The sequence below is a fragment of the Mastigoproctus giganteus genome, chromosome 14, assembly GCF_048544385.1.
Source record: "Mastigoproctus giganteus isolate SK-2022 chromosome 14, ASM4854438v1, whole genome shotgun sequence".
In the NCBI taxonomy this organism is placed as follows: domain Eukaryota; kingdom Metazoa; phylum Arthropoda; class Arachnida; order Uropygi; family Thelyphonidae; genus Mastigoproctus; species Mastigoproctus giganteus.
Window position 1 is genome coordinate 51207147 of NC_143588.1, and position 12917 is coordinate 51220063.

General features: G+C 33.9%; 1 protein-coding gene across 1 annotated transcript in view; it reads right to left on the reverse strand.

Annotated features, from left to right (window-relative positions):
• Positions 1-9918: 9918 nt before the first annotated feature.
• Positions 9919-12917, reverse strand: part of tou (bromodomain adjacent to zinc finger domain 2B toutatis) — a 914913-nt gene continuing 911914 nt past the window's right edge. Inside the window, 1 exon segment of the mRNA XM_090388865.1 lies at positions 9919-10943. Within this exon segment, the coding sequence (XP_090244991.1) occupies positions 10796-10943 (148 nt within the window). The 3' untranslated portion in view covers positions 9919-10795.

Sequence of the window (12917 nt, forward strand, 5' to 3'; positions counted from 1 at the left end):
CATTTTTGGGAGAAGCAACATCAAATCTCCCCGGAGGATGCTGTCATCATGGTTCATGCACAGGGGTTCTGGGACCGTAAATAGCTTGAGAGTTTACATATTGGGGCAGCTGGCAATTCCATTAATAGAGACAAGGGTGTATGTTTACATCCCCTCTTGGAAACCGTGGTTCTTGGGCGAGATGAACGGTTTCAGCTAGCGCGATCCCAAGCCATTTCTGGTTCCGGTGCATAAATGGGAAATTCCGGCCTTACTCCCGAGGAACCATGTGATGAGTTGCCGCGGATCTGCTACTTAAGGATGTGCCACACAGCAGAAATATGCTGTTGAGAAAGGGGATTGCTATCTCCGAAAGCTACAGTTGTTATGGTATTTTATTTTATTAATTGATTTTACCGCTTTTATCATCATATTTTATATTTTTGTATTTTATTGTAAATTAAATTACATCATTTTTAGACTACTATATATTTTATTTCATTTCATACGCTCGTATTTTATTTTATTTTATTGTAAATAAAGTGTTTTAGTTGCAAGACTGGAATTTCTTTATTTGAATACCGGCTGGTGTAAAGTCTAATTGTTCAATATGAATTGTTCCAGCCTTGTAGGCCTATTTAGAGAAATTATAGACCTGTGAGTTTAACTTCTGTTTCCGGAAAATTAATGGAGGCACTGGTTAAAGAAGCACTGCAGGATCATCTAGACAAGACTTCAGTTATAGCTCGGACACAGCATGGTTTTGTTAAGGGGAAGTCTTGCCTGACCAATTTGATTGGATACTATGATGCAGTCACAAAAGAACTGGATGCAGGGAATAACTTTGATATTATATACTTGGATCTTAAAAAGGCTTTTGATACTGTTGCATATGGAAGACTGCAGCACAAATTGGAGCAGTGTGGCATTGGAGGCAAATTGCTGCTATGGATAAAGGGGTGGTTGAGGGGGAGAAGACAGAGAGTAGTAATCAATGGACACTGCTCATCGTGGACTAATGTTATTAGTGGAGTCCCTCAGGGTTCAGTATTGGGTCCATTATTGTTTTCTGTATTTATAAATGATATTGATGATGGTATATCAAGCTTAATGTCCAAGTTTGCAGACGATACGAAGGTTGGCAGGGTTGTCAAGGACACTACTGACACTATGCTGCTGCAACAGGATCTGGAAAGGTTGAGCAGATGGGCTGAGAGGTGGCAAATGAAGTTTAACATTGACAAATGTAAAGTACTACATATGGGAAACTGCAACCCCAGAGCAACGTATCAACTCTGTGGTACTACACTGACAGTGGTAGAGAATGAAAGGGACCTGGGGGCAGTTGTGCAGGCAGATATGAAGTTCTCTGAGCAATGCAGATGGGCTGAGTAGCTACCATGAGTAGCTCATGGTGTATTGTCAATGATATATAGGAATTTTTCTAGCAGGGATAAGGAGGTGATTATTCCCTTGTATAAGGCAATGGTCAGACCACACCTAGAGTACTGTATATAGGCCTGGAGGCCTCATTTCAAGAAGGATGTAGAGCTGCTGGAACGAGTACAGAGAAGGGCAACAAGAGTAGTGAATGGAACAAAGGGGTGCTCTTACGAAGAAAGGCTTAAGTTTTGCAAATTACAGTGTCTGGAGACTAGGCACCAGCGAGGCGATCTGATAGAGGTGTATAAAGCCTTGAATGGTTTGAGCATGCTCAATGCTGATGGGATTCTCCCTCTTACTCAGAATAATCACCTGAGAGGGCATAAATTCAAATTGAGGAAGGACAGATGTAGGATAGACGTGCGGAAATTTGCCTTTAGCCAGTGGGTGGTTGGTTGGTGGAACAGATTTCCATCCCTTGTCGTGGAAGTTGATAGCCTAAATAAGTTTAAGGCTCAGCTGGACAGGTATTTCGAACGAACAGAGGGGTGAAGTGGAAGTGGTTTTTTTTTTTTTTTTTTCATTTATTTGTTTATTTTATTTTATTTTTTTTTTGGCTGATGCTGCATAAGCTTGCTTTCTTGCATCAAATGCCTCTACTAATGCTAATCACCCTAGCTACAATATGTTCCCAACAGTGTTGTAACATATTGAAGAGAATATTTTTATTAAAGAGAGACAGTTTGAAACAAAATAAAATTAAACATTGTTATATTTCACTTCTCTATCTCAAAACTGTAATCATTACTTTCCAGAAGAGAAATTTGAAACATTAAAGAAAAATGTTTGGATAAAAGATCATGCTGCTTTTCAAAACCCTGAATCAATAATTGAGTTAAACTTGGTGACTGAAGAAGAGAATGAATTGTTGCAGCTTAGTTCTTCATTTACACTGAATGATTACAAGATATTAAGTTTATGATCATTTTGGATTAAAATTAAAGAATTTCCATTGCTAAGTAGAGAGTGTATTTCTATTATTACTATTCATGATGACCTATTTGTGTGAGCTAGTATTTTCAGCCTTGACCCAATTAAAAACAAAGGAAAGAAACAGACTCAAAAGCGAGCCAGATTTGTGCCTAATACTGTCCACATTTGTTCCGGACTGGAATGAACTTACAAATAGGCAGGCACACCCATCACATTAAATAAAATCTTTCCTAATTTTTGTTTTTGTATTGTTTATTTTAGGATTTTTTTTCTCTATGTTGTATTTAAATATTAATAAAATCATATTTCATATTAACTTTATTCTGTTTTTACTTTATCATAAGTAGTAAGGGCAAGTACTGTTTTATGAAACTTGTTTCAGTTATACATCATGACCCAGTATACACGTGTTTATTGGGCCGCAGAAAAAAGGGTTGAAAAACACTGATATAAATGATACTACTAAAGTCAAAATTCAAATTAAATGATGTCATGGAATGAGCAACTTCTTGAATTATTTTCAAGTTGCTGATTGCATTACATTATTTTAGCCCACCCTCCAGCCAATTCTTTGATTGGCTACATTCAGTATACACATTATTTCTAAGTTTCCCACACATGCCAAATTGGATTATCAGGACTTTTTGAAAGAAGGAGGGATCTGTTCTCACTACCAGTTTAAAATTCTGTTGTGCTATTAAAATAATGGGAAGCAGTGGTCCACAGTAAAGGAATGAATTTATCTATATTCTAACAGCAATCAAATCCAGTCACCTTTTCGTCTAACTAAATTTCAGTTTCTATCTTATTTAATTTGAAGGGAACTACAATGTCCCTCTTGCACTTCACCCAACAGAATCCAAAGGTTGCCTAAGTGCAGCTGATTTATAAAAACTAGCCTCTACAAGAACATCATTCATCAAACTTTCAGAATTCCATAGGATGATGAATCATTTTCTAAATTCAAGTATACTGTTACACTATATGCCCTTCAGTCATCAAAGTTTCTTCTTCTATTAGAATATTTATGGAAACAAAAGCAATGCAATTTTTCCCTCGTGTCAAAACTCCTCCTTTGCTTTCCTCCCCCCCCCAAAAAAAAGCTGATTTATTCACAAAGCAATCAACATTTATGTTACATTTATTATGTGCAGTATGAAAGGAATTATTAAAAACTTGTAGCCTATTTATAATAGGGTTCCTTAATTTTTATTTATTTATTAGGTGGTGGAAGGTTCTGTTCTGTTCTGTTCTGTTTGTGTGTTCATAAATGAGTATCCCAATGATGCCTCAATGTGCACATATGAAGTGTGATCAAAAAGGTTGGAACTGAACTAATATTTGGGAAACAAAGATTACAGGCTATTTGGGTGCATCCCCTTTGAAGTCACCCCCTCGACACCGATTCCAATGCTTCTGCAACTTATAGAATATTCTTGATGGGCTTTTTTTGAAGTGGTAATAGTTCCTGCATCATGTTCTGAATAATTTCCTCAGTCATTTGAAATCTGTGACCTTTCAAGGGGACTTTAAACTTGAAGGTGGAGGAATCACAGTGAGCTAATCCAGTGAGAATAGAAGAGCACAGTGATGGAGTGCTTTGCAAGAAATTCTTAAATGGAAAGTGGCAAGTATGCAGGGGCATTTTCATAATGTAAGCATTAATTTCCTGGAATCACTTTTCCCAGGTTCACTGTTTTACCATTCAGGCCAAATTCACAATGAACAATATGAATCTGTTCAAGGTGAGTCAAAAAATACAATAAGCACAGTCTTCACTCAATTGAGATTGATCACTTCGATCGAGATTGCCTTGGAAACGATGGAAGAAAAGAAACAGTACGGGTCAGCAGTAGCATATTGATGGAGATCCTGATGTGTGAGAACTTTCTCCTCTCTGTGATCATAAAGTGACGATAAAAATCCTCACTTTATGATCACAGAGAGGAGAAAGATATTCTTCTTGAAGATATTCTTAATCATGAAAGTTAGTCAAGTTTTGCCAAAAGGCAAAACTTGATTAACCTTGAAAGCTACTTTCAAGATTAAACTTTCTTTTAAATCTTGTTCTTTTTTTCAAGATATTTTTTTCAAGTCAGTTCCCAAACTTTTGGATCACATCTGGTATGGAACAAATAATTAAATGGTTGCTCATTCCAGTAAAGCAACAGATGTAAGTGTTACAGTAAGCAAAGTAAAATGTATAAATTAATTTCTTATGAAAGAAAGTTTTATGAATTAAAAAAAAACACACTAAAAATGTGATGTTTCATGTCTTTTTTTTTAAAATCTATATTTATATAAGTTATTTAAAGAATTTATTTCTTAATTTTTTTTTTTTGAAAATCAGTGTGTTATAATTTTTAACAAAATTGGAAAATAATATTACAAGAAATAAAAAAATGTAATTTATTACAACAATTATTGAGATGGGCAGTACATAAAACAGTACAGACTGTAACAGGTATCCTAGAGAATTAAAAAAAATGTTCTCTAGTAGCAAGCTTTTAATGTGTATATGCTAACACCATTACCAGCTCAAAAATTTATAGTTAACATTAAACAAAAACATTGAACATAACAAAATTCACTGATATTAATACCACTGATTTTTTTTTGTAACTATTATTATTAAGTATTTTATATATCCACCACAATTACTGCTGATGCAGTAATATATGTTCTTATTAAAAGCCCCCTCCCATTTTGATAAGAACCTAATTTGCAGGTAGCATTTCTAATTTCAGAAGAATGGTGCCATATCCAATTTAAAATGTACACAGTATTCTGAAGTTTTGTAGGTATACTTGTAGATCTCATGTCCATGTTTAATGTTTCCAAAAAAACTTAAAGCACAAATGGCATTAACATGTACGCAAGCACCTGCTAATGTATCTTAAAAAAGATCAGCGAAGAGTACTTGGAAATTTACAAAATGTTCTCTAGTGTCTACTACAAATGAGGGAAGGGTTTCATAATTTCCTTCTTGAAAAAAGTTCAGAAATTTCTAATATAAATTACATAAGCCTAAGGCTAAGAAAGATAGACAGATAGATATATATATATAGAGAGAGTATCCTTGTGGACATTTTCTTTAAAAACATGTTAAAGAAAATACTAAACAGGTTATCTGAACACAAGGTCTCGGCACCTGTGTCAGTACCTTAATTAAGCTGAAATATTGATTTAATATATAACACAGACTACTTTCACTGATTGTTTTTAATGTTAATGTCAACAAAACATATAATTCTTAAAATTTCCTCTTTTGTTTCTTAAGTACTTCGAGCCTTATCCATAGGATAGTCCACATGTTCTATTATACCCAGTAAATGCTGTAACTGTACATATTTACATTATATGATTAACTTTAATAACTAACCTAAAGATGCTTCACTTCCACACATTTTATTGCTTATATATAAACAACTTAAGTAAGGAGGTTATGTTTTAGAAAAATATTATACATTTACTTTTTATAGTTGCTTCTGTTTTATATTTATATGTATTTATATACCTAATGTAAATCCTAAATCAAGTATGTATAATTTTCATATGATTTATAATAATTTTACCAGCTTTTATTACAGTGCTTTCTGCTAGGAATGTTAATTCTGTTAATATGGTATTCATCTAAATATGTGAGAATTGATATTTTATTAAATTACAATGAATCATTTAAAATCTTCAGTTCTGTCACATTATGAGTTACAAAAATAAAGTTCTTTATTTCTGTGAGCAGTTTTATATCTAACTAAAATTCAGTTTCTTAACAGATTTTTAACTTTCATGATAAACAAGACCAGATGAACTGAAAGGCCGCAATACATCCCGTCATATTACAACATAATCATATATCCCTAAATTGGTTTGAGGGTGGCCACATTATTTCTTTAGATCAGGGGTTGGCAACCAACTTTAACTTTTAGCCCATATGTACGATATGCTAAGCATTTCCGCGAGCAAATATTTTCGAACATGAACTATATTAAAAATAAATCAAGAAATCATCTGAACAATGCAAGTATCTCAGCATGTTTAAAGATGAAAATTACGGCATACTCGCCTGATGTTGAGAGACTGGCTCAAGAAGTTCAGCAGCAAAAGTCACATTAATTTTTACCTAATTGGATGTTTGTTTCGTTTTTTTCAGTATTAATAAATATTTCAAAAAATATATTTTTTTAATAAAACACCTTCCCATTCTATTCCAAAAAACTACCCCCCCCCATCCCAGCTTGAGCTGAGGTGCGGCTCTTCGGATTCTTTTTTTTTTTTTTTTTTTAATTAAATCAAAAATGGCTCTTCACTCAAAAAAGGTTGCCAATCCCTGCTTTAGATAAATGCTCTTGCTATTCAGCTGCTGTGTCCAACAACTAAAGGACAGAAATGTTCATAGGTTCTTGTTTATTATGAATATGTCTACATATTGTCTTGTATGTCCTTCATTATGATTACATCTGGCAAAAGCATTTGATTCTATCTGTCTGTTAGAACTGTTTGGGCACAATTTGAAGATGTATTCAATTTGATACTAATATGACCAGCATAATCCAATAAATTTTGGTAAATCAATGAATTTTAGCTTTTAACTGAAATGGTGAAACAAAACCAAATGAAATAAGAGGTTAAACAAAATGCACCTGGTTAAATCCAAGTTAAGATCCGTATTTAAATTACAAATAAAATTACATTATTAAAGCATATATCTTTTAAAGCAGCACTGTGCTAACTCTTAATTCTCAGAGAACAATACTATGCATTTCTTATTCAGTTTATGTAGCCAATGGCTAATATATTTGAGAGTGATATATCCTCATTCACTCTTACAAAGCATTGTAAGATCCAATATAGTCTCACAATATAAAATTATTTGGTAAATAAATGCTAAAACAAAATAAATGATATTATTTTCACATTCCAGTCATGTGATACAATAATTTAGCATGCTCTGTACTGTTCAACTTCTTGTTTAGTATTAAAACTAATATGCTCATTATTGGTCTGGATGGGTTATCCAAAAAGCCTGTCCTTGGTACAGTTATGGCTTTAGTTGACAAAGTAGCAAAAAAAAAAAACCCACAACATAATGCAGCACAATATTCTCTTCTTATAGGAAACAGGAAAATTGCATGTTTTGTAAAGTATAAACTATATATTAAAATCTATCTGTCTGTCATCTGTACCAAGCTATTCACCGATCCATCCATATGATTTGTATCTTTCTTTGTTCAAAGGTAGTTTCAGCCTAATAGAGAGAAGCAGGCATCCCTGAAATAGCATTTTCACTAAAATAATGTTTTGAAATTCAGTCTAGCTTTGCTGAATACTTTCAATTTTTCCACAGATGGATTTGATTCTGTGAGGAAAGTAAAGTAATTACATATAAAACTGAGCTCTTTAAAATTTTAATATCAACTAATTGTGATACTTGACTAAATATGAGTCTCAATCAATCACTGATGTTAAGATATAATGGATTAGTTCCATTTTGAAGTACCAGGCACAGTTTACTTAATCCCCCCCCCCCCCCCCCCCCACATACACCATTTCAGTCTTCCTTGGTTTTTATTTTTCAAATACTAGCAGGACAACACAACACAGTAAAACTAGGCTGAAATTTGAGAAATATATAAATATATATATTTTTATTTATTATTTTAAATAAAAGTAGGCTTGTATTATGGTTTTGTGAAAATTTTTGCTGGCATGTTTATAATTATTTTATATGTATACACATATTTTTCCTCTGCTTATATATTTTTTATCAGTGAGTGTTTGGAATAAATCTTCTCAGAAATTAGACTTTTTATTATGGTATTATAAAGCAAGTGTGGTAATTCATAACTAAAGTTGAAGCAGAGGAACAGATAAGGAAAAAATCTAATTAAAGTTCAGATACAAATTAAAATCAAATTATGATTAACTGAAACTGTCACAGACCTCTCCAACAAAAAACAGAGTTTGCTTCCTTACTATTATGCAGAAAGATTAAAGTTTACTTGGAAAGTGTGAATTATGAGCACCTAAGAGCATGTAATCACATTTTTTTTAAAGATATAATAACACTGGAATATTGTTTTGCTTTTTTAGAAAATATCATTTGCTTGGGAGTTTACTATGAAATGTAACGTTTTTTAACATTTCAGGACTTTATAGTAATTAACTTTTGAACACTCCTGTTTCAAACGTTAAAATATAATTATATACAGATCTGGAAAACAATAAAAATGTGCAAAATTATTCCTACCCCCCACTTAAATCGACAATTTTCGAAACATACATGGCTGTGTAGTCATTACACATTAAGAATATTTAAATCTGTACTTGCTGATTTTATAAGCTAAAGACTAAAAAATACTGTTTGGAGTATGTTTTTACTTTTCACTCGCAAAAGACTAACCAATGTAAAGAAAGGTAACGAACAACTTTATAAGCAGTTTCTAAATTCAAAATGGGTTATCCAAAAAAGGATAACCCATTTTGAATTTTTGTGCATAAAATGTTTGAATACAATTTATCAAAATGTGACCTTCGGAAATACAAAATGTATTATAATAATTATACCAATAATCATCATTATTAAAACCTTTCTTAGTTTATGGAACAATTATTTTAACTATCTTAAAACTGGCGCAAAGTGCTCAAATAATAGAACATATGAACTTTCCTACACAGGCACTGATTATGCTAATTTATGAATAGAGCTATTTATATAATTTAATTCTGATAAATATTAAATTCATGGGGGAAAAAAAAAAAAAAAAAAAAACACTATGAGGCATAAACCAGTTGGTGTATGTCTACTTTATTCTCTTATACAAACCTATGTAGAATTGCCAAGACAGGACAAGCACACGTAGCTTTAATGTCACAACCTGCTAAACTATTGTTACGTTCTCATAATTCCCACATGGATTACTTACAACCCTTTATATGAGGTTTTAATTGGTTACTACAGCCACTGACTGGCCAGGTAGACTGAGCATTCTTTATTTAACGACATGCTCTAACAACCAACTGATTAAGTTCCTTCTGATATGAACACATATAACATATTCTGTACATGGACTCTGGAATAAAAAAATGGCGTATTCATTTAATGAACAAGGCTTTAAGCCTCACGGACTACTAAACAAGTGGACACTGGTTGCCATTTAATTCATGCTCACCATGTGAGAACGCACATTCACAAACAACACAGATGGCAATCTAAAAGCTGAGGGTTTTCTTACAGTTTAAACATAAACCTTGCATTCATAACATGGCTGGTTAGAAATACAAAAGCATTTATAATAAATAATTTAGATGAGGGAGGATCGCCCTCCCAGAGTTTAGACATACACCTTATATATATATTTATTTATTTATATAACTATGTTATGTATATCTACAAATGCACTCCACATTAAACAAGGTGAAAGACGTTTACCGATGATCAGGATGAAGGTCCACATTACTATCTATAAGCAAACTACCCAAACCTAATAAAACGAAATAATTAATATATTATAACATTAAATAACCTCTTGGTCCACAAAAAAGTATCACTTATGCCAACACAACATAGTGAAACCTACACAAATAATAGTTCTGCATGCTATTATCCAACCATGGACAAACTGTTGTATAAAAATAGGTCTTGCTTGCAAGGCCTTTTTGTACTATGGTATGCAGAATCTGTTTTTTGCTGTTAAAGATTTGCAACAGGTAAAGAGGCACCTAGTTTTATCCTATGAAAAATCTGCTTTGTAATTAAAGCAGAATTTTTGTGCACTGTGTGAGGAATGCTGATGGTCTTTTCCATAACTATGGAAAAGCCTTCCCTGAAGGTATGGTAGCCAACACAGTAGTGACACTAGTTACATACATCAGTCTAGTATGAAGCAAACATGGAATTTCGTCATGAACATCAAAGTACAAAGCAGTGCCGAAGATTGGTGGTGGTGGTATAAAAATCATATTCAGCTATACAATGAAATTCATTAAGTTTATCCGCACTGCACTGCAGTAATGGAAATATGGTATGTTGAGCATTTTTATTTTAAACCCACTATCTGCACTTTGATAGGGCTGAATGAATGAATGGATGATATTGCACTGGGGAACCAATGCTCACCTTAAGCAACAGGTTGTCTAAATTGGTAATTTCTGGCCCAAACTTGAGTAGTTCATGAGTGATCCTTCTTGGCCTTATCTGATGTGGCATCTAATGAAAATAACACTGTATGTGGCTAACAGATATCCACATTTGTGAAATTCATTACAAATGCAACACTGCTAATTTTCTACAAATAACAAACTTCCCTAAAGGAGCTTTCATCAAAACAAGCAGGCACTTAAAAGTGAATGTAGGCACTGCCTTACTCTTCTTTGACTATTTCAGCCGGCTGCCACACAGTGGCTATAGCTGTTACCAATGTGTGCCTTTGAATTATTTTCACGTCCACAACTCAGCCCATCGACACTCAAAGAACGCCCTCATTCTATGGCCTGCTCGACCAACTGGAGAGTCATCTTCATTGAATGTTTCACAGTTGTCAAAGATGAGGCGCACATCAGAAGCAAAATCATCTCTGGATTTATACCTGTGAAAATATTTATAAAATATAAATAAATAGAATATATTTAACAATAACAAAGCAAATATAACAACAGAGACAATGTTGTTGTAATAATAAGATACAGAAGACTGCCAGTAAATACCGTTACTAGCATTTTTTTAATAACTAATACAAAAAACTATTATTGTTAAAAAATTGATTTACTGATATAACAATAAACAAAATTCAACCACATTTTTCATGTGATGAATGTTTACTCAATTATGTTCACTGCATACTGGGAATATTACTCTGTTTTAGCTGTTTTATTTGTTTATTTTTAATGACTACAAAATTTGATGACTTTATGGTCAGTGACCTGCTAATACTCATGTCCATCAACTACTGGATAGAAGACCCCATTATGAAAATATTTTTAGGACCTGGCTGACTTCTCTTATTGGTGTATGTAAGACTCATCTGAACAAAATATTTTTGATGAAAAAGTCAGTGCAATGAATTATTCTCAAAGCTAACCTAAGCCTCAAATGTCTTTTACAAAGGGGGGGGGGGGGGCTCATTACTGGAAAATTATGAATGGCACTGTGTAGCCCATATTGTAAACAGACCTAATTCTACAAGAGAATGGTCTATTTTTCATTTACTTGAAGGAAAAAAATGGAAGTACCAAACATGCTTCAACAGAATTTACTGTCACACACTATCTAGATTTTTCATCTTGAATGATTTCTTTTTTCTTTTTTTTTTTTTTTTTATGCCTCTGTTTCTCACATTTCTGATTGCAATAAAGTTGGATTTATTCTATTAATGTGTGTGTGTGTGTGTGGGGGGGGGGTGGAGAAGTTTAATTAAAAACAAAATTTATATATTAATATGTGAAAAGTAGAAATAAGCAGTATCTACTGTACTGTATTTCTGAATGTGTGATATTTCTTATATATAAAATATGTCCTCAAAATGAAAATCTCTGTACAAAATATTTTTACTTTTGTAATTCACAAAACTGCAACATATAATTGATTTCTTACTGATTTTAAGATGATATTTAAGTAAAATTACTACTTATATACAGGGTGTTTCAGTTAAACGTTTCAGAACTTCTAAGAGGGGTAGGGTACATCCTGACAACTCGAAATCATATAGCAATGTGGGGTCGGAAATGCTTTCCTGAAGCAGTGTTGTACACAGAAGCACCATAAAGAAAAGAGACCGTAAGTGAGAAATCGTTTTAATAATACATGAAAAGAAGCAAAAGGTACATGGATTAAAGTAAGTGTTCGAAGTTTCTTCCACGGGCTACAATGCACGCCTCACATCTCCGACGCATGGACATCTGAACATTCTGGAATACTCCAGGCGAATTTCGAATTTCTTGAACAAGAACGCAAAGTTAGTAGGATGGATGATTACACGAACGCAGAGTTAGCCGATATGCATTTGGCGTACGGGGCTGCAAATTGTAGTGGGCCAGCCGCACAGCGTTTGTACGCGGAACGATATCCGACGAGGCGTATTCCCAGTCATAATTTCTTTGCAAGACTGCACCAGAGGTTAGCTGAGAGAGGTTCATTTGAAAGAGCTGACAGGGACAGGGTAAGAACAGCACGGACTCCAGCCGTCGAACAGAATGTGCTGCAGCATGTACAGGGGAATCCAAGAACGAGTACACGAAGTCTAGCAAACGCAGTCGGGGTTTCCCATTGCAGCGTCTGGAGGATTCTCCGAGAACAAGACATGCATCCGTTTCACATGCAGCGTGTCCAGACACAGCAACCGGAGGATTATGCACCTCGTATTGCTTTCGCACAGTGGTACCTTGGAAAATGTGCTACAAATCCCCTTTTTCCTGCTGAAGTGTTGTTTTCCGATGAGGCATCCTTCACAAGGGAAGGAATTTTCAACACGCATAACGACCATATCTGGGCGGTCGAGAACCCGCATGCAATACGACGTCGTGCAGCACAGATTCGATTTTCGGTCAATGTATGGGCCGGTATT